This window comes from Ammospiza caudacuta, chromosome 3 (genome assembly GCF_027887145.1).
Source record: "Ammospiza caudacuta isolate bAmmCau1 chromosome 3, bAmmCau1.pri, whole genome shotgun sequence".
Lineage (NCBI taxonomy): Eukaryota > Metazoa > Chordata > Aves > Passeriformes > Passerellidae > Ammospiza > Ammospiza caudacuta.
Genome location: NC_080595.1, coordinates 29,480,132 through 29,502,597, shown reverse-complemented (window position 1 = coordinate 29,502,597; position 22,466 = coordinate 29,480,132). Strand labels below are relative to the sequence as shown.

At 35.4% G+C, this 22,466-nt stretch overlaps 1 protein-coding gene across 1 annotated transcript in view; it reads left to right on the top strand.

The window, feature by feature from the left end:
• LRPPRC (leucine rich pentatricopeptide repeat containing) overlaps nt 1-22,466 on the top strand; it is an 86,854-nt gene that overhangs the window by 7,755 nt on the left and 56,633 nt on the right. The window contains exons 2-14 of the mRNA XM_058800912.1: nt 2,242-2,444; nt 5,030-5,152; nt 5,827-5,948; nt 6,038-6,096; nt 6,646-6,732; nt 7,219-7,345; nt 8,370-8,514; nt 9,341-9,483; nt 9,764-9,869; nt 9,950-10,057; nt 15,797-15,915; nt 16,471-16,564; nt 19,748-19,817. Of these exons, the coding sequence (XP_058656895.1) occupies nt 2,242-2,444; nt 5,030-5,152; nt 5,827-5,948; nt 6,038-6,096; nt 6,646-6,732; nt 7,219-7,345; nt 8,370-8,514; nt 9,341-9,483; nt 9,764-9,869; nt 9,950-10,057; nt 15,797-15,915; nt 16,471-16,564; nt 19,748-19,817 (1,506 nt within the window). The remainder of the gene's footprint in view (nt 1-2,241; nt 2,445-5,029; nt 5,153-5,826; nt 5,949-6,037; nt 6,097-6,645; nt 6,733-7,218; nt 7,346-8,369; nt 8,515-9,340; nt 9,484-9,763; nt 9,870-9,949; nt 10,058-15,796; nt 15,916-16,470; nt 16,565-19,747; nt 19,818-22,466) is intronic.

Here is a 22,466-nt window from a genome sequence, read left to right as displayed (position 1 = left end):
CTACTGGATTTTATGCTAATTAGTCTAATGATTTCAGATTTCCAGAAGTACCCTCTGGTCACAGGAGGCAATAGAAGGAGAGGAAAAGGAGGGAAAGAACTGAGGAAAATGACACCCTTGGGAATACTTTTAGTGAGACATGGCATTACTAGTAGCAGCAAAAAAGTTTGTTGTTAATCTGACAAGATGCTTACCATGAAAAATAGTGTTTCAGAGCTTTTCCTTTTTTGTTTGTTTTTATTTCTAGTTTCTCTGATTTTCGGTACTTTTTCTTTCTCAGTTTCTTTTTATTCCATGTTAATTCTGGTGGGCTGTGGACCTGTTGAGCTGTTTCCTCTCTAAGCTGATGCAACAGTAATTTTACTTTTTTGTAGAAGGGGATAAATTGATATTGTGCTCGGTTAGTAAGTGAAATAAGCTCACAGAGGGATCTGAATAAAATGAGAGCTAGCCCAAAGGGATTGGTGGGAACTTGCATCTATCAAGGAATGGAACTGACACTACAGGAGGGGATCTCTCCTTTTTTGTCAGTCTTTCTTCCTTTCTTCAATTCTTTCTTCTTTATACTTTCTCTAGTGAAATACCATGTAGATAGTTAGCTGGGCTCTGGGATATTCTTCAGGAGGAAACTTTAGAAGATAGGGCAGTGTAAAAATCATGTTCTTGAAAAAGCTAACGCCAAATAATAGTGATGTTCTTCATTACTGAAGGATTTTTTTTTAAATCAAATATCATCTGTTAAACTGCTGTCATGGCTCCATTAGGAAAGAGATTCTGCTTCAGGCTACTTCTAGAATTTATGGCCTGCTGAGCTACCAAATCAAGATTTCAAAGAGCAAGGAAGAAGTTGGCCTTTTGGGCTACTTTCTGCTCACAAGAGGCGAGCAGATGGTAAACCACCCGTCTGTATTTTGTACCCCAGTGATGATTTCTCTGCCATTTAGCAGCTTGCTGCCAGTGCTTCTGAAACACGCAATTGCCACCAGCAAGCTTTTCTCCTCCACTGGGCTTGTGTCCTTGGGCCCTAAACAATGACTGTTGGGTGAGAAAGCAGCCAGCAGATAGAGCTGGGAGAAGCTGCAGGGACAGGAAATGGTTTTGTAGAGAATGTCAGCACTCCTGGCTTTTAGAGCTGCCATTTCACAAAATGTGGAGCCATTACTTTGTGGTATAGACTCCTGGAGCACCTGTAACAGCAGGGAGTACAAACCTTGGGGGTTTGGGGTTTTTTTAAACTGGTCTAGAAAGCTTACAGAAATTTAATTTAAGAGTTGTCTGAAGAGCCAGAGATGAGGAAGGGCAATTTTAGAAGTTGCTGAATCTTGCTTTTTGCCACCCAGGAAGTAGCACCTTTTTTTGTACAGGATTCTGGAGGAGAATAATCTGGTTTATTTTATGAAGTTGTAAGCACAGTTGAGAACAGACTTCCTGAAATGCTTATGTGTAATGATAATTTCACCTGCACAGGCTGTTCGTAACCTTGGTGTGGCACATATTCAAATTTTTTTTACTCTTATATATTAACTTGTTCTTTAAAAAAAAAAAGCAAGCTTTTTTTTTATTGCTTTGCTGGAAATAAGATCACTTTCTCGTTACGCTTCTTTTTGTCATATTTTATTTTGAGAAAATAAATGTTTAAACAAATCTGCTGTTGATGTCTGGTTTACATGGCAGAATGGGTGGATACTTCATGCTGGTTATTGTCAATTCTGTAAAATGTGGAATGATCCTGTTGGTGTCCAAGCCATTGCTGTCTAACACACCGACCTCTGCATTAGTTCTTGCGCAGTTTAATTGACATGGAAGGTATGATTTGCTACCTTGATTTACTGTGTTCTGGAAGGTCTGTCTGTGACTGTTCTTGAGAGTTTTCAAAACCTTTTGAGAGCTTTAGGGAGTGGCTGTAATGGGACAATAGACTTTTATAGCACTTTGGATGACTTAAAAGTTTTGTTTTTGTGGGAATATTATTTGAACCATTTAATTCATGAGATGAAACTAACTGAAAATTTCAGAGAAACTTGTCACTGTGAGAAAATGTATGACTGACTTTTTAATTAGAAAGACACTGAAACGAATCACTTAAATATTTGTTTGTTTATTTTAAAATGGAATGTTTTTGAGACTATTCATCAGCAAGCAGTGCCTTATTATATTTTTGACATTATGTGACTAGTCTAGATCCAAAATGACTCACAGAAATGTAATCTTTTTTTTGTTTGTTTGTTTCTGTTCGAGCAGAAATGCTATAAGCCAAATCAGGTTCTTCACACTTGCACCTCAAGAGGAAGGAAGTGTTAAAGAAGAAGCAGTGGCAGAAGTTCGAACCAGACGGACCTGGCAGTTTGACTGGGCGTTAAATAAAGTGGATAACTCTGTCAGAAAAACTGGCCGCATCCCTAAAACTCTTCTACTCAAAATCTTCCAGGATATAAGCAATGCAGGTAAGTTGCTTCCACTTAAAACCCAATTAAGCTGAATTTCAGGCTGCTGTCTAACCAAGGAAATGAACTAAGTGTTCTGATCTGTATTTTGTCTTTGAATGTTGTTTGATCTGCTGTATATGTTGATGGACAGGCTTTAACTGCTTTGGAGATATTGTTTTGAATGCTCATGGTAGCTTATTCAAGCTTGGGTTTTTTGTGTCTTTAAGAATTTAAGTCTTATAAATGTGTACTTTTAAGGTATGTTATATTGCCTTGCTTATTGTTGCGTTTTAATCTGGTAATGCACTTTCCTCATGTATCTGTATTTTGCTCTCTGAGCAGGGATCATACATGCCTCCTTTGCAGTGTATATTTTTAAAGCATCTATAATGAACCATGCTGCCCTTAAGATGTTATTTGTCTTAAATGGAATTACAACAGGGAAATGTGGAGGTGATACACAAGTTTCCATGTTCCCACGTAGCTGTGTTCATGACAAGAAAGCTTTGGGTTTTTTTTGATAAAAGAAAACCAAATAGCTGAGGCATTGTCCATTCTGATCGATTCAATACCTCTTTGGCTAAAATATGCAGACCACATTAGTGTTTTGCAGACCAGTTGCCACCATTGCTGAGGTTTGGTACCAGTTGGGATGAGTCAGTGGAGGTATTTAAAGAATATACTTGCTAACTACTACTGCCAATATTTATCAATGGCAGCCTGTCGCAGACATCTTTTCATGAAAATCCTTTCTTAGGATTTTGCCTGCTGAAGCTGAGAAGTTTCAGCCACAAATGTAAACAATGGTTGTCTGCTGCTGTGGAATGCAACAGGTGGATCCGTGATTGGTCTCCTGTGGATGTTTGGATTTACTGACCACTCATGGCAGAGCTGCTCTTGCTCTCTGCTGAGACACAGACCTTTGTTACTCATTCTGTTCTATTCTTAGCTTAGCTAGCCTTCTGAGAACTTTTCCTTCTATTTCTTTTAGTATAGATATAATGTAATGTGTATATGTCATAAAATAATAAATCAAGCCTTCTGATCATGGAATCAACATTCTCGGCTCTCTCTCTTCTTGAAAACCCCTGTGACCATGGTCACAGCAGCATGTATTGTTTTGCTTAAGTTTTAAACTTTGCTGTGTGTTACTCTGTTCTGTAATGCCTTGTCTAGGTGGCATTGTGCTTTTAAAAGTGTTCCATTTTACTGTTTAAAGGCTGATCCTTCAATTCATGCTCTTTCTGTTGAATGTAGTTTTTTCCTTTTTGCTTGGGACATCCTTTCTGGTTCTGACTGCTTTGTTGTTTTTTCCATGTAAGCCTTTAATTTGGGAATGTGGGTTGGCAAGAGCTTTGTGTCTGTAAACCTCTCTGCAAGTAGTTCTTCATGAACCTTGACTAGTTCCACAGTTTCTAAGTCATACTAACAAAAAAAAGTCTTAATCTCTTATAGGGTATTCCTTTGGCTTTGGAATTGTATTTAAAAATAAAAGCGTAGAACCTCACAAATGATTTAGCTAAGGTGCTATTAAAATAAATGGCAAATATTACCATATGAAAAATTTAGTCCTTGTTTATTTATGAATAATGAAACTAGTTTAGCAAAAGTGTGGAAAGTTAGTGTTGATTTCTGCCTGTTTCTATTATTTTTCCATTTCTAATTATAACACAAAAAATACCTGAAAAAGGTGTTTGCAGTAGATCTCACTGTGTATCTCTCCATCCTCACACTGCCAAAAGTTTTTGATTTTCTTTTCCTTTTCAAGGTACTATGAAACTGAAGATGTGTTGTCGTTTTCATTGCATGCAGTAATTATGTGCAGGGATTTAAATGCTGGTCAGTTAAGAATTGATGATCATACTTGACAGCATGTTGCTTTCTAAGGAAACTCATTTTTGTATCTAAACTCTTTGTATCTAAAGGTGGGATAGAGAAAATAATTGTCTTCAGCTGACTGGGTCATCTGTGATAGATTCTGCAGTTCTGCCTTTGCCTCAGGAATAGTAGTGAAGTAGAAGAAAGAGATGAGTTTATAGTTAACTTTTTTGGCATTCTGTGACTAGTACAGAAGTCAGAAAAGGCAGATAATCTTACAGTTCACTATTCTCTAGGTGTAAATTTTCTCATTTATTATGTATTAAGCATAGGCCGAACTGGAAATGGAAGTTTGTGTGGAAGTGTCTCTGACTACCACTTGTGGAATTATATTGAATTGGTATGAAGCATTTTGACATTTTAGAAATTTATGAGAAAGTCATGTCCCTGTTACAATGAAATCATCTCAGGATCTTGAGTTGGGAAGTTGAAAGTATTGGATAATCTAAGTTTAGGAATTTTGTGTTGTCTTCTGACAATTTCTGCTCAGCTAAGCTCATTATTGTACTAAATGGCATGTTTTGTCATGAATCTTTTTGGGTAATGCACAGTAGTGCTGTTGTTTAATCATTTGGGTATCCTGTTCATTTAAAATCTTCAGTCTTGGAGAAAATTCTGTTTTATAGAAAATGCTAAAATATTTCAGTAGATCGGTCTCAAATTTATTTCTGATGTTGAATGCATAATCATGTATTAATAAATTTGTGGTTTTGTTCCATTTGCAGGGTGTCCAGGGAGTAACCACACCTTGCTTTTGTTACAAAGTTGTGGTGCTGTCTTACCAGAGGTATTGTCATCGGAAAGAACAGAACTGGCCCATATGATATGGGACAAGATGAAAGAACTTGGTACGTTGTGTCTGTTAGTCCTTCTTGCAAGAACAGCTCTGTGCTTTAGTTGCTCTCTTTGTAATGAGACACAATTTATTTTAATGGTATTTAAATGTTAGGTTATAACAGGTTGCACTTACTACTGAATGAACGGTGGGTTTTATTGTTCAGGTGAGAGACCTGTTTGTAATTCTGGGGGTTATAGTGACATCTAGGGGTGTTAATCTAAAATTCTAAAATCTAAAGATTTTTTGAAACATGCTTAAATTGGACTTCTGCTTGATTTTTATTATTGAGTTTACTTTCTGTTAGCTGCTACCTATATATTTGATGGGCTATGTATTCCTAGTGCTACCAGCAATTTTATCAGATTATATTTTTATTGTGAGTCATTTATGTATAGATAATGCATAGGTAAATGCTTTTTTGATAGTAACATTGCCAAATCTGTAAAATAAATACAGCTGTAGAGACTGTAGAATAGCATTGCTGTTACTGTGCTCATTATGTTTTAGCCTTTTATAAACACCAGAGCTGTTAAATAAATGTCTGATGCTTCAAAGGTGAATAAAATTACTGTCTCCTAAGTTCATACAGAATAAAATTGACAGGAAATTAATTACCTGAGAAAGCTATGGAACTGTGTTGAATTTAGAGAATCTACATTGACTGTGGTTGAAATACTTCCTTAGGTGCTGTGTATGACACGAGCCATTACAATGCTTTGCTTAAAGTGTATCTTCAGAATGAGCACAAGTTTTCTCCGACAGAATTCTTGGCCAGGATGGAGGAAGCAAATGTGCAGCCCAATCGAGTAGGTGTCCTTTTAAAGATCTTCATTCTTAATAGCAGGCTCCATTTATTGAATGGAAATAATTAAATTCCCCATTTTGTTTTCTACAGGTTACATACCAAAGGTTGATTGCTGCTTATTGCAATGAGGGTGACATTGAAGGAGCAAGGTATTCTTTTGCATTTATGTTTAAAGGGATTTCCACAAAATCTGTTTCTCATATTCCCTACCAGTGATGTTAAAACTGATTTCTGTGTGATTCACCAAAATTGATCAAAGCAAAAAAGGATTTTAATAGAAGTATATTTTTAACCAAGTAATGAAGAACAATTTCCTGGAGACTGCCAAAACCTACACAAACGAAATAAAAATAAGTGATAGACCAGTGTGTTCAAATCAAGTTGTAATCACATTGCTCAGAAAATAACTTGTTTTTGTCATTGCTAGAGCCATCATGCAAAAGTGTGAGGTTATGAAGGCTTACTGGCAAAGGCATTTGAGAATAAAGTGGGCTAAGGAGCAAATAGTAATAATTCTGGTTGTTGTTGTTTTTACACAGGGCTTGCCAGGTATCTCTAACAATTTTAGCAAGGTTAAGCTGTAACAGTGTGATTGAGGGGTATGAGAAATAAGTAAAAGGAAGATAAAAATAAAAAGAACCCAGCCCCACCTTAGTGTCTGCATGTTCCAAAGTTGCAAATACAATTTTTTTTTTCAGTAAGATTCTTGGATTTATGAAGAGCAAAGATCTCCCCATCACCGAGGCAGTATTCAGTAGTCTTTTGAAAGGACATGCAAGATCGGGGTAATGTTTAATACCTTTTATTCCTTTTGTTTACTGTTAGCTTTACTAAAATACAAAATGTTACTGTACAGAAAAAATTACATGCTGCAGAATAGTGTGGTGGTTTTGAATAATCATGTGTAGAAGACTGTCTCTACATTTATGAAGCAAAAAAGCTATTTAACAAAGGAAGTAGATTTTTTCTTGTGTCTGAAAATCTTGTATTTCAAGATAAATTGCTGTACTTTTGTAGTGTTTGAGAAGAAATGTGCTGCACTTAGTTCTGAACTTTATAATCTGTTAAAGTTGAAAGAGTATTTTAAGTAATACAATTACTAAAAAGATATGCACTTTCACCTTTCAGAATTTGCTTTGTTAAAATAAGTTTCTCTAAGCCTGTTGCAGTCTTTGTTTCCAATTCTAATTAATTTAGTGAGGAAATGTAGTAGTCGCAATAAGCATCATTATGATTAAATCTACTGAGAATCTTGCTTTGAATTCTTTCAGAGATATGAAAAGTGCAGAGAACATCCTTTCAGTGATGAGGATGGCTGGTGTTGAACCAGGTCCAGACACCTATTTATCACTGCTGAATGCGTATGCTGAAAAGGGTGATGCTGATAGCATCAAAAAGGTATTGCCAATTTGAATTTAAATACAACTTGTTTTATCTTTTGTTCAATATAACTTTAGAATGCTTTCTGTCCCGACTGGAGAAATAAAAATTTATAATTGGTTTCCTCCTACTTGGAAGTAATTATCAAAAATTTTTTATTGCAATTAAATAGCTGATTTAACAGAAAGCAATGTCACAATTTCTAAAACATAGTTGTCTTTTGATAGTGGCATTTCACTCTGGGAAGATAGATTTGTCAGTGAGCAATTTAATAATTTAGGTTTTTTTTTAAAGACAGTACATGTGGGATATCTATGTGTTTATTTATGAAAACAACAAAAAAAGTAAACCTTGCTTATTCTGTTCCCATTGAGCCATTCTTTGGCCATTGAAATCACAGGATCTTTCCAGTAAAAATGAATTTTTGTTTTGAGAATTCATACAAACAGCTTAGGTATTTGTAAGGTGAGGCTTCCTTACAGCCCTTTGTGTAGCTGATTTTTTTTTCAAGTATTCTCTCACTTTTTTTTAAATCAAAGAAATACTCATGAAGCAATGAGAAAAGATCAAACCAGTTTTTTTAAGTTGTTTCAGGAGTTTAATCAGATGTAGAGGACCAAATCAAGGAAGAAGATATTGGAAACAATTTTCTGCTATGACTTGAACAAATATTCATCAACCAATATTCTTCCAAACAGTGTAAAAATGTTGGATTTGTCCTTCTTCCCTTTACAAAGTAATTTCTTTTGAAAGTCATCTCACAATGAGAGTACCTCTAGTGTTTTAAGATATTATTAGATATTAGAAAGAAACTATATGCTGTATCCCTTTTAGGTGTCCCTTTTTCTTTTCACAGTTTAAAGGTGTTTGAATCTCTCTTAATACTTCTTGCGTATTTTTTTCTCTACCATGTTCCATTATCTAAATCTGTGGATTTTAAAAAAGAAAAACCCTAGGTTTTTATGCTTGTTTTGATTTAAAAAGTATACTGTTTTGAGTCACTTTGGAGTTGATTCAAGTTAAATTTATTTTGATTTTACAGACTCTAGAGCAGGTTGAGAAGACTGAAGGGTATCTTATGGACAGGATTTTGATGCAGGTGATTTTTAGCCTTGCCAAGGCTGGATATCCACAGCACATCGAGGATATTAAAGGACGTATAAGATTTGAAAAGGAAATAATTCCAGGTATGTCCTTGGTTCCCACAGCAGGGTGGAGAGAGAACACTTTTTTCCTTTTTTTCTTATTTTTGTTGTGTTTTTTTTTTTTTTGTTTGTTTTTTTTTTGTTTGGTTTCATTGTTGCTGGTTTTTTCCTTCTTTTTCCAAAAATAGGTAATTTTGCAGTTTTCTCTTGAATACTGAGGGAAAGGAACATTATTGCCATTACTTTGTGGATTAATTTGTGTGCTTGTGTGGTTTAGATGTATTTCATAAAATCTAAATATGAAACAGCTTTAATAATTTGAAAAATTAATCTGTCATTAAAAAAAAATTCTAACATGAATTAAGTTTTTATAAGAAAGAAGCAAGTGTGGAGTCCTTTCTTAACACTGCTGTTAAGATTCGTGTTGTGAGAGCTCTTCAAGACTGCCATAAAAAAAGGGATAGTAAATGCTGAATACAATTTTTTATTACCTACCTTTAAAGTTGCTTGTGGATCCCAGTATGTTTAATCTGATTGATAACTATTAATTATACTTCATGCTTTTTTTTTTTTATGTGTCTAGGAATTAGTTTATTTTTTCCTTATCCTTCTGTCATGCTGCAGGGGTGATACTTCTGTAATTTTTGGCCTAGTCTTCTTATGAGAAAAGTGAATTTCATTGATAAATATAAATAATTCTGGAAAAGGTAGTCTCAGATTTGGATTGTGAATCTTATTTAAAAGTATGTTAATAGTACTTGTAAAACATTTACTTTTCTAGCTTTCACTAATTTTAGTAGCTTAAAGTGAAAAAGTTTTGTGCACTTTATTAATGTATTAATATTGTTCTCTGTTTTTCACTTGCTAGATGTAATGAACCTGTGTTTGACTCTGATAACTCATGGCTTTGAAGATATCAGCTTCAGCATCTTGAAGTCTTTAAGTCATTTATCACGTGAAGATATGGACCAAGGTAGCTTCTTCTTGCAACATTGTGTAAATAGAAATCTGGTAAGCAGAATAGTAATACTTTTTTTCTTAATAATAGCAGTATATTTATTTAGTTTAATGCAGCTGTGAAGATTGCAGATGGTGAGTTGTTGCACAGTTCTTCAAGAGGAAAAGAAGCGTTTTATTATTCTGTATCAACTTGTATAGTAAATTGAAATTCACAGAGGAATCCTGTTTTGCTTATGTAATATCCATTTTCTAAACATTAGAAGAATCTGACATTCTTAGTAGTTTGATAAATTGATAAATACCTTAAATTAATTTTTGAAATTGTTTGCAGCCTATGAGCAAGCTGAAGCAGTTCTGTAAGGAGTTAAAAGAAGCAAAGATGCACTCGGCGCCGTTACCATTTATCTTGCGTTGTGCTTTGGAGGCCAACAGATCAGGTACTCTGCTTTTTAGTTATTCTGCCTGTGCTCATTTAGAGTACCTGGTCACTGTTTAATTATTTGGTTAATGTTTTCAGCCTTGGCCATTGATGTGATGAAGATGATGAAGGAGGAAGGCTTGCCACTCAGACCTCACTATTGCTGGCCACTGCTAGTTGCATACCAGAAAGAGAATAATCTTAAAGGTGAGTTGTCTGAAAAATGCTCCTGTGGCACTATTGCATACCTTGAGCACAAATCCTGCTGCTATGAGATTCATCAGAAATTTAACAAAGCCCTTGCTGTATGTCCTCATTTCAAACAATTTTTCCTTCAGAAAGACTTTTTTCAAAACCTCCTTTCTTGCTTGATTGTGATACAGTTCTACAAATTTCAAATCTCACTTGACATAGAAAGATGTGAGAGAGTGTTTGGTTATCTTTTTAACTCTTCACATTCTTTGTGCATTCCAGCGTCCTCTATGTTGCTCATTACTATTTACAGTTTACTCTTGAAGAAACTGCACTCCAAGTGAAGAATTTAAAAGTAAGGTTATGTTATTATAGCTCTCTTGGACTGCAAACCCAGTCCTTTATTCAAGCCAGCTTCTTACTATTTGCCAGATGAACCAAACGTGAGTTTTGTTAGAATCATAAAAACTGCAGGAGAACTTACATTGCTGAATGTGTGAGCCTGACCTGACAGCATACTGATTGAAGGACAAAAATGCTCAATCTTTGGGATTCTTAAGTAGGTTGAAGCATTTAGCATACTTTCCCCTGTTACACATGGGGATGTCTACAGGATATGAATAAGAATTGAAAAAATATTAAATTTTATAGTACAGTATCTAATTCTTTGGTTTGCGTTATTGGTAATTCAGAAAGAACGGTATTGTAAAAAGATGCTTTTAACAGAAGTACTTCCCCCTTGGGGAAACAAAAAACTGTCTTTTTCATCTTATCTCACAGTATAATGTGCTTTAGAATGAGATGCAGAGTTGTTAGTGTGACACTGGGTGACAAACAAAATGCACAAACAAAAAAAAAGTGCTTTTAGCAGACTCTTCCATATCGCAATTTTATCTTAAATATACAGTCACATTCCAGTTTGGAAGAAATGCTGAAACAAGTATTCCCTAATTGTTTCTGGCTATAAAAATGTCTCAAGTCTTTTTCAAAAAGCCTTTGTGAAAACAATATTCAGTTTTTATTAACTCCTTAGGCTCTGTTCCTGCTAGGCTACTGCCCAGGTTTATCTTCTCCCAGGTTTTCAAATCCTTGAAAGTTATATGATATTTTAAAAGTCTGGCAATGTTGTTTTAGTTGGTTCCTCTGTGACTTACTTGATACATGGTGTTGCCAAAAATAAGTAAATGGAAATAAATCAGTACCATACTTCCCTGTGTGGATGTTGTCTACTGAAGAAAGCTGCTTTCTTTTACTCCATGAAAAATTTCACCTCACTGACACAATTCTGGGAGATGTTGGAAGTATTTTTAGATTTAGACTTGGCTCCCAAAATTAAAGCAATAGTTGAACATCAAGAGAAACTTAGGTTTTCATACTTCTTTTGGTCTTTGTCAAGATCAGAGTTTGCCTTAATTTGGACTCCCTGCTGTAGAAATCAACTGTGCTTTGGCAACTGTAGTTGCTGCTGGAGGTCATGTAAACAAATTGAGAAGTGATGAAGGATCCCTCAGTACCAGCATTTTTAGCCATTTTCTGTAGAGCCTTTGTTTTTCTGTCTGCAATGGCTTTGCTTACATGTACTTCTGTATGGCTGTAAGATAACGCTGTGAATTTGCAAACTCAGTTTGTAGCCTGGTGCTCACTATCCAACTTGATATTGTCAAGTGGAAGCACAGTACATACCTACACAAGTCAGTGATTTTTCAATTCTTTAAATATATTAGGTAAGAAATCCCTGCTCAGTTGCTTCTGTAGTGAGGAACCAGTGTAACTATTCTTGATGAATGGTGAAACAAGTTGTCTTCTTCTCTTATGTAAGCATGCATTCAATTTTTTCCGAATTAATAATTAAAAAAAAAGAATAAATAAGTTCCACTATCTAAAAATACAACCAGTACACTTGAAGAAAGGTAAATAGGGGGAAAAAACCTCATCCACCTTGGAATTGTTTCATAGAAATAATAGAGCAAACAGTCATGCTGCAGTGAGAGTCTAAGGATGACAGCAGGTAGTAAATTAATAGAATGGTGCTTTCTAGGAGCAAAAAATAATGTGAACCGGAGTATAGACACAGTATCACATCTCATACCAAAAATACGGTAATTAATTTCTCAACAAAGTAGTAATTCCCTGCCTAATGTGTGTAGTTTTGTGTCTTGCTGTAGGCAAGGCTGGTCATGGAAGAGAACTTGGAGGAAAAACTATTATAAATATGATAGAATGTAGACTGGACTAATTAATTAGAATGAACAGAATAAAAGCAACAAGTTATCTAGAACTGCAGTGTACAAACATCTGGATCAGGACATATAGTGTGACCCAATCAATTAAATAACAAATAACAGTGTTTAATTACACGTTTCTCTAATGTTTATTACAGCAAAATCTGACACTGAATAACAAAGAAAATTCTGTAATTTCTGTATTATGGAATTGTGTTTGAAAGAAAAGTAACAGTGAAGTGGTGGCTAGGAGGTATGAAACTAAATAAGGCCATTTTAAAATACACCTTAACCACTCTGAAATAGCAAACAGTTCTTTTCAGTTATTTTACACAGGCAGATAATTTCAGGTGGGGCATTGCCTTTATGTGCATCTGTTACATGAGTTGAGAAATACTTATTTTCTTAGTATTTTTTAGATTTTTAGGAATGAAAAGTGCTTGCCCAGTTTAGAAGATCAGTATGCAGTGGATCTGAAACTGTTACTGGCACTGAGAGTCATTTTGTATCAGATTATGCACTAAAGTCTAGAGGGCCTAGTGTAAGTAAGCAGAAATGTTCAACTTAGGCTTATTCCTGAATATTTTATTGATCCCCTTTGCCTTTGAATGATCATGCTATTTTTAAAAACTCTTCTTACAAGTGTGTATTTTGCTTTTGGTTTCTACTGTTGTTGAACTATTGTATAAACTACTGTTACATACAAAACCCATGGTTAGTGAATGGTAATTCAGTTTTTACTTGGGACAATAAGAGTGTGGGTCCAAAGGGAATAAGGGTGGTGATTTCACAAAGTTACTGCTTGAAATCTTGTTTTATATGCAGACTCTTCTGGCAAAGAATGTTCTGAGTGGATCTGAAACTACCAGCACAGCAAAAATACATTAAATGCAATACTTTCCTGAATGTGAGCTTACTTTTTGACCTGAAGTTTCGGTTTTTTGTTTCCTCAGAAAACTGCTTAAAGCCAAATTTATCTTCCCTTGCTCATGTAGAGCCATACATAGCTGCCTTAGAAATTCCTTCTGTTCTCATGGGACTGCTTTAGGGAGCAGACATGACTTAACTGTGAGAACTTGAGATGAATGGTAGATGGAAATGAAAGCCTCACTTTGCAGTTTTTGCAAAGCTGCTCTACCACATAAATACTATGACCACCTCATAGTTAATCTCTTATATTTGTTCTTCAATATACTGATTTGAGGTTGGAATCTGTTCGTTGTGGTGTTTGAGTGCTGTTTCCAGTATTGACAAAAAGGGGTTGTTCGACTTGGTTTTGTTTTCTATTTCTGTCTTCTTTCTACTCAGTTATTTAATTTTGTTTACTCAGCTCCTGTTTACTTACACATGTCAGCCTAAAACCTCAAAAAGCCTGTTCTCAATTGAGTGGGGAGATGATCAAAAGACTTTACTGGGGGTTTTTGTCATGCCCAGTCTTCTGGATCAGTGGTCTCCAGAGTGGGGTGTGCAGGGCAATGCATTGGGTTGTGAGTGGACTGTTAGCACATAAATATTGTATCATTTAAATATTGTATCATTTTATCATTTTTGCCTCTCTATTTTCATGTATGTTTGGTAATGCCCACAATACATGTGAATGTGTTTTCTACATGTGAATAATTTCTAAATCAATATACATGTATATTTGGGGGAGTGATCTTGAAAAAGATTGTGAGACCAGTGTTCTGCATGAGCATGACTGCACTTTTGTGCCTTTCTTTTTTAGTCTGTTTTTTGGTTGGGAGGGAGAGAAGAAGTCAGTGTGCTTTCCATTATAAGCAGCAAAGAACTTGTGAAAGTCCATGTACATAATGCTCAAATCTTTTTAACTGAAATGGAAATGTTTCATTGCTTAGTATTGTGGAAGATGTTTATTTGACTATAAAGTAGTTCTGCTTTTGATGAGGTAGAAAATGTATGCAAAACTGTAGAACTCTGTGTTGGTTTCATTAATCTTCTGTCCCCCCAAAAATTGTACATCAGCTGCCTTAAAAAAAATACTGCTGCACATATTTTCATTTTAAGTTTGTGATTACTTTGGCTATGCAATTACTTTGGTGCAGTATGGTTGTGCTGGTGTTCTCACACCTGCCTTTTGCTGCTCAGGAAATGTGCCCTAGTCTGTCTGCCAGGGAGTGGGGATGCTTAATAAGCCTGTTTTCTGCACTCTGCTGCATACAGGCTTGAGCTCAAACCTCCTGAGTGCACCACACCTTATTCACTGTTGGATCTAGTTCTTGGTCTTCAAACTAATTTTAGTGTTAGAGTTATTTTTGAAAAGGTTTCAGCATGAGAGGACTTAATGTATTTTCTGCATGTTGAAAACGTGAAATAGAAACTAGCTGTCAAATTTGAAAGGTATGAAGAAAGACTTGGTGTAATTAATTCTTTATTCATATTTTTGCAGATTCTGGTCCAAAATCAGAGTTTTGTTTAAGGCAAACTTGAACAGATGATGCGACTTTAATCTAGTGTGACTTGCCTGCATGTATTTTCAAGTGCTCAAAGGGAATTCACATTTGATTATTTGCACCATAGTGCACTGCATAAAATATTCATGGAAGTGTCACTTTTCCATAGGTGGCACTCCAGGGCAAAGACAGGGACTTTGGACATTTTTAAAGTAATAAGTATGAAATGCAAGTTGAAAAAAACATATGCTGTTTGGTACTGGTGTCCTGCAGCAACTGACAAATCCTTTTTAGACCAGCAAAACATTATTATACCTGTATTGGTTTTGACAGGAGTTCAGAGTTTGGTAGCTAAGGTTACTGTAAGAAGTTTCTGCAAATCAGAAGAGTGTTGGCAATTAAAAAGAATGACATATAGTCTACACTTTGCTTGCTGGACTATTAATATTAGTGTCTGGTGTCTTCAAATGTGACTCTACAAAAGTGATACACAGTCTCGTTGTGTGACATGATGTGAACCCTGTAAAAGTTACAATGTGGCTTCACTGGGATGGGGAGACTCCTTTTTCTGAGTTTCCAGTTTGAAGCTGTGTTGTAATCAACCAGTTTGATTGCAAACATGTTACTACTTTTAAACAAGTCCAGAGGAAAGTCCTGAATACTGACGCTAATTAGAGTTGGATGCTGGAAACAAAACGAGGAATGTATGATGTGTTGAAGAATGTGTTTGTATCTTGAGTTTATGTACTTTATATCAAATTTCAGATTTGTTTATTATGCACAATAATATGGGCATTTTGATACATAGCTCTATTAGATGTTGTGCAAACATGAGTAACTCATATTTGCTGTGTAAGAAAATACCTTTGTATTAGAGCAATTTCCAAACTGAACTTTCGTGGTTTTTATAGTACAGCACAGAATACAAAGTTTTGTGAATTTATTTTAAGTTTCACAGTTAAAAATTTTATTAATACCTAAAATAGAAATGCAGGAATTTTCATGGCAATTTCAAGGAGGGAAATTGAGCCTTTTTTTGTAAAGCAACATTTATTTTTACATGTTTATTATCGAGTTTTCATTTTTCTAAAGGCTTAGCCTTATTAATTTTGCCTTGATAGGTATCTTTGAAGTTCTCAAAGTGATGCACACATTGGGAGTGGACCTTGATGCAGAAACCTATACAGACTATGTTTTTAAAAACTTTGCTGATACTGAAACTGCCCATGCCCAGCTGAAGGTGAGTGTATATGTAAAATTTGTAAAAATGGCTATTACATGGCTCCTTATATTATGTTATCTGTGAGGCCTTTAGATCCCAGTAGTGCTCCAGACATGAACCGGGTATGATAAAACCTGTTATGAGTATTTAGAATATTTTTCAAACAGTTATTGCACTGATAGTTTGTTTATCATGTTTTCCTCCTGCTGTTTTATTTTTTTCTTTTTCAGAGCTAACCAAAGTATTTTGCTCCAGACCTAGTAGCGCTTTGTTTCCTGAAGTGGAAAACAAATGAATGAATAGTCTCTTTTTGTTTCTGGTGAATAGTTTTTTTACTCTCTAAAGAAGTGAGAATTGGAGACCAAATATAAGTGTCCCAGTCTTTCTGCCTTTCATAACTTTGTCTCTTGCAGTTGAGTTCAATGCTAAAAAAAATTTGATCAGTTGCAACTCGTTTGGCTGCCATATAGACTTGTGTAGAGCACCTCTGTGTTCTCAACAGCTAGCTTTGGGAAGGAAATGTTTAAAAATATGAAGTATCAGAAGTTCCATGGTTGATTGCTTTTTCTCTAGGAAAATGGCTGCCTGTTTGAAAGTGCTGGGCTCTATGTAGCAGAACTAAGAAGTGAAGCACTTCAGGGGAGATTGGACAAAGTTCTTTCTATATGTGAGTATTTTTCATGTTGCTTGTTGCTGTGTACTTGGTGATAGTTTGGATTGGTTGTAGGCTGAGAGATTTACTTGTATTAATATGTGAGGTTTCAACATATGTGGGGAACTTGAGCAAAGTGCTTATCATGTGAGGTCTTCTATGATGACTTGCCAGATAGAAACTACCAGTTCTGAACCATAAATCATTGTTTAATTCTTCTTTGGTATTGAACCTGACCATAAGATTTGTATACAAGTTATTTGCAAATAGCAGCTTTACTGTGATTGTGACAGGAATGTGACACCCTTGTACTTCGAGAGTTAAGCAAAGAGTTTGTTTTTCACAAGGCCTTGTGAGGTGGTTGGTGCTGAGATTGCTTTTGTTTGCAGCATCAATGACTGTAGAAAACGAGGAGGAACGATACAGCTCTGAAGTACTGCAGAGTTACTCATAAAACAACCAGCTTTAAAGATCTGATGGTCACTGACATTAACCTGAGGGTGTTCTGCTGATCTTTTGGTGATGGAAGTTGTGTATAAATGTGATTGGTTAATTAGGCATTGAATTGTAGCATGTTTAACAGGTTTTTTCAAAGACTGTTCTGAGGCTCAGTGCTTGCAAATGTTAATTTGTGTCATTGACTGAATGTAGGGATGGGATAATTGGCTTGGTTAAGTAAGAATGAGATTCTCTTCAAAATTTAAAGAAATAGTTTTTATATTCCTAGTATGCTGATACATTAATAAAATACCTAAACTTGGGCTAAATCTGATACAGGAAAATCTCTTTGTAAAGAACAATTTTATTTGTCCCAGTGTCAGGGAAAAGCTTAAGCAGTTACTTGCTGTGGTTGTCTTTAACTGTTTTATTTAACAAATACAGAGATAAATAGTCTATATACCATGACTCTGGGAAGCTGTTGTGTTACAGATGAGAAAATTGAGTAGTTGCTAATCAGTGATTTGATTTTGGTATTGGAGAGTTATCAATTAGTGAATCCTCAAGATTCACCTTACATTTTGTTTGGTTTTATTACAAAAAGAACCTAAAAGGCATGAACCCAGCCATTGACCCATAAAATTTAAGTACCTAAAAAGAAACTTTGAATTTTCTTTCAAAGGAGGACTGTTTATTAACAACAATGAAATCTCTTCTGGAATGTGAAATAGTTTGGGGAATTTTTTTCTCCATGAAAATGTAGACCACTCCTTTCATTCTGCTTAACTGAAACAGGCTGACTTTAATATGTTGTAAGACTCAAATGCATGTATGCCTGGTATGTGGTAAATGTATATATCAAAAGTATGATACAGGCACATAGAGTAAGTTGAATTCTGTCTTACTGTCATAAAATTAGTATCACTTAGTATATTATTTAGCTATTGTCTGTGAGTTGAATTTAAATCTTTTAGTGGTATTTCTGTTTACAAAGAACAGGGTTAATAATTCATGGAGACATATCAAATTTCTTTGAACTTGAGCTTTAAAGGAAGCTATTCCCTAAATAGTTTACCAAGCTGAAATGAATGCTAGTAAATCTAATTAGCACCTATGTGATGATAAGGCACAGATATTAAACAGCTGATTTTTTTTTTTTTCTTTTCGACTTGTCTCCTTTTGCAGTATTACAAAGAGGGAAAAATAAATGCAGTATGGAAAATAGTTTGAGATTGTCTCATCAGTATAGTCAGAGGAGGCAAAGGTTGGTTATTAATGCTGGCTGCTATCTAGGTGTATTGATTCAGCTTCTCATGCCTTATAATGTATAGATTGGTGCTACTGACAAGATGAAAACTCTGAACATCAGCTGAGGAATCTGGGCACATAAGGCAGCGTACATGAGAGCCGCTTTTTCCCTTTATCATGCCGTTCCATTCCACTTCATTTTCAGCCCCTTGATTTTCTCAGACTTGTTTGTTGCTAAGGAAACCAGGTTGCCGATTGTCAGCAGCAGCTGAGCATACTAAGATGCTTTTCTGCTGGTTTTTGTATGAGCAAAAAGTTTAATATACTGCTGGAGGAGAATTTGTATTGAGGGTGTCTCGAAACCAACTTTACCTGAGGTTTTCTAACAAAAAGTAATGTTCCAGCATTTAAAGCTAGAGTTAGACTAAGGAGGTGCTCTTAGCATATTCTTGTCTTTGACTTCCCAGGTTCCTTTAGAGCTGGGGTTTTTATTTTGGTTATCTTCTACCGTATTGCAGCCCTTGCAGAAAGGGCCCTGTGCAGTCAGGTTTTTCCAGCAGTTAATTCCATTGTGGTGCTGCAGTGAGATGGTGATAACTTCATACAGGACAAAAATGCACCCACTGCTGCATTTTTTTCTTTGCTGGTCTGCGGTGCTGGAGTGAGAGACAGCAATTCTACAGGAAGAAGGTAGAAAGCTATGGAATATTTAGTCAAGCAATGGTGTAAAGATGAGGACATGAATCATAACTGTAAATTACCTCTCAGAGACATCTAATTTTAAGTGATTTTGCAGTTTCCTTTGTGTTCAAATATTATTGTATATAACAACATATAGAACTGTATATTTGTCTCTTTTTCCCCCCCTTTAATTTAATTCAGTGGATGACACTTTACATGGAACTACTTTTTCTTTCTTGTCAGGGAATTTATACTAGTGGAAGCAAACACTTAAGAAAGTGTTGTGCCATTGATTTTTGCTTGGATTTTTATGATTTTATTTTTATTATTATTTAAAAAATAAAAGGCAAGAATTTAAAACCTATTTTAAGGCAGGTGTTCAGTCTGAAACAATTAGCAAACCGTTTGCCTTCAGTGGATTTTTTCTGTTTCAGCACTAGTATCTCAGATTTTCTTGATTAGTATTGTTTGAGGTTTGTCTGGCTTTATGGAATTGGTCTTGTACTTTCTTTAGAAAGATGCTTTATGCAATTAATAATAATTACAAAAAGTTAATTTATTAACTTTTGACATTGAAGACAATGTAGAGGGAAAACTTCTGACTCTCTGAATATTTGATTGCTTTTGAAATAGATCAGATTTAGAGCTGATAAAAACAAGACTGTTTCAAACACTTGGACATTTTAAATCTTGGCTTATAAATGTTTGTCAGCATTTAGTAAACTATCAAAATAGCTTTTCAAGTGATGGTTTATTTACATGATCTGCTCAGTTGTTGCAGTTCAGGGATTTTTTGACAATGACTATTGAGAAAATTTTCTTTATTTCCAGTGTCTTCAGCAAACACACCTGCTATAGATAATCGTCTGTTTAGAAACAGCCTCTTTATGGGTTTTAAAAGGTAAGGTTGTTATATGACTTTCTTTTTCCTGTGTAACAAAGTTCCCTCTCTTTTTGTCTTGTTGAACACAAGTCTGTCTAGTCTTTTGTCCCCCGCTCCATGTTTTAAAAGTAGCATTCCAGGTGTAGTAGGAGATACTGTTGTTCCTCCCTGCTTTCTTCATTTTCCTTGCCTCTGCTATGTATGAGCCTACACTTGAAACATTATGTGTAGTAGATGAAAAAGAATTTCATTATTCTTTGTTCTGTGCTATGTGCCCATATATAAACTTAGGGTAGTAAACATTTGGGGGTTTATCTTTATTCATTTTTTTTTTAAATAAACAGCTGTGCTACTGTAAAATTTCCCTAAAGATTGTCACTATTAACCCGTAAAGTAATAGGGTGCTTGGTGAAAATGAAATACCAGTAGGAGCCTGGCTTTTTCTGCTGCATGTGCTAACTTTCTGTGCCCTCTGGGTTAATGTGGCTCCTGAACACTGACATGTAACACCTGGTTCTGAGCTACATTGCCAGGACTTTGTGTTCCCAGTCATATGGTCCTGTTCTGCAAGGAAGATTCCTTGTGTGTTTGCAAGATTGTCTTAAGCTTCTGCAAGCAGGTGTGAATTAGCAAGCACTTCTATCATGCACTGCTTGCCCCAGTCAAATCTTTAGGACTGGGAATGATAGGGTTTTTTCAGCATGCCTACGCCACAGGGAACAAGAGAAGTCACCTAATATTATCCAGAACCAGGGTTTGAGGGTTGATTTTGTTATTTCTTGGAATTTTATAATAAGTGTGAAGTAGAACCGGTTTTGGTTGGATATTAGTAAAATGTAACAGGTGAATATAACAAAATAATTTCCTAGTAAATTGCATGTTCTATCTAGCTGGTCCTGTTGTATCATAGGAAAAGGAGGAGAAAAAGCAAACCAGTGTTGAAATTTGGTTTCTCAGCTAGGCCCTAGCTGGCCTTGGCATCCAAGGGATAAGTGAAATAATATTTTAGATCCAGTAGGAGTATATTGCTGTTCCTTTAATAGTCAGCCCCAGAATCATCTGTTTCAGATGTATTAATTAAAGTGACAGATTTTCTAAACACATTTTCTCTCTATAAGTATGGATAAATATCCAGCTGAAGTAGGATTTTCACTAGAAAGCAATCCATGCCAATGTTTATCACCCACAACCAACACTAGGCTGAAATATCCCTGCCACGGGGAAACTGTGCCGGTGTGCAGAATGTGATTTAAAGTATCTTTAAAATGTCATCATCTTGCTAGCAAACTATTTGCTAAATATTAGAGTCTTCCCAAGTGAAACAGTTACTTTCCTCATAGTGGAAACAATTCCTGCTGTTCTGATTACATCAGTTATTGGACATCTGGGCTAAAAGCTCAGAATTCTGATAGAAATTAAGGTTAGAGGTCTTTTGATGTGATTTTTTTGGGGGGTGGGGTGGTGGTGGGTTTTTTTCACTTTTTGCTTCAGCTTTCATTGCCACTCTTAAGTGTGTCATAAGTTTTGTTTATCTGTTTTATGTTTTTCTTTTGTTTGCCTTTCTTGCTCCCTGGTTTCAGACGCTGTGTCCAAGGTCACCTGTGCTCAGATTTTACCCTTACATTATTTGTGAAAGCATACCCACTCATGTTGCCTTTTCTGTTTTAAACTTTAATGGCTATAACAGCCTGAGCATGAAACTTGAGGGTATGATAGGAGAGAAGAAAGAATATTTGTAACTTTTGTAAAGACTACAGCAAAATTTTGTGGCTAAATGCAGGTCTTGTGTGTTCAAATGAACAAAGTTCAGGATTAGAGTGCAAAAGTACAGGGTAGGGATGCCAGGGACACGTAAACAATGTCTGTGGCAGACTAGTTTATGGATTTCTGGTGAAACTGCTCTTTTCCAGTAACTGCTTGAAAGTATTCCCATTCTATTTGCCTGATGTACCATTACTATTTCAGAGTCAAGTACTTTAGGAAATTGATGCATTTGATATCTGCAGTTCATTGTCATGCTGTCAGTGTTGGAGTGAGTTCACCCAACAAAGCTTGACTAACCTCACAGATGGCATTTTCTTTTCCCTCTGTGTGGACCTGCATTTGACTCATTTTCAAATACAAGTGGCAGTTGCACAGAAGGAACAAATGTTTCATAGGTTTGAACTTCCTAAATAAAGTCCTAAACTTCTGTGAATGCATTCTAATTTTTGTGCATCTATTCAGACTGACATCTTACTTTGCTCTAATGAGAATTACAGGAAGATAAAATCATGTAATAAGATTTTGTTTTCTTACCCGTGCCTATATTAATGCTGTTTTATAGTTTTCCAAAAGTTACAATTCTTGAAAACTTACAGATTCCAATGAGAATTTTGAAGTTCTATGAATTACAGGAAAATGTCAGGTTTTTAATAGTTGAGACAGCTGGTTTACATTAAGATGTCAGGGGTTTATTACTTGGGTGAACTGGTTGACATGATTTTTGGTTGTAACCTCATGATACACAGGGAATGTTCTTCTTCAAGTTCTGTTTCAATCTAGGAGGGGAGAAAAATCTATGTTTTGTTTTCTACTTTTTAAAATATTATGTGTTTCTCTCACTATAGTGACCATTATACCTTAAGAGATTTGATTACTTTCTTTTTTTGCATAGAATAAATGCGT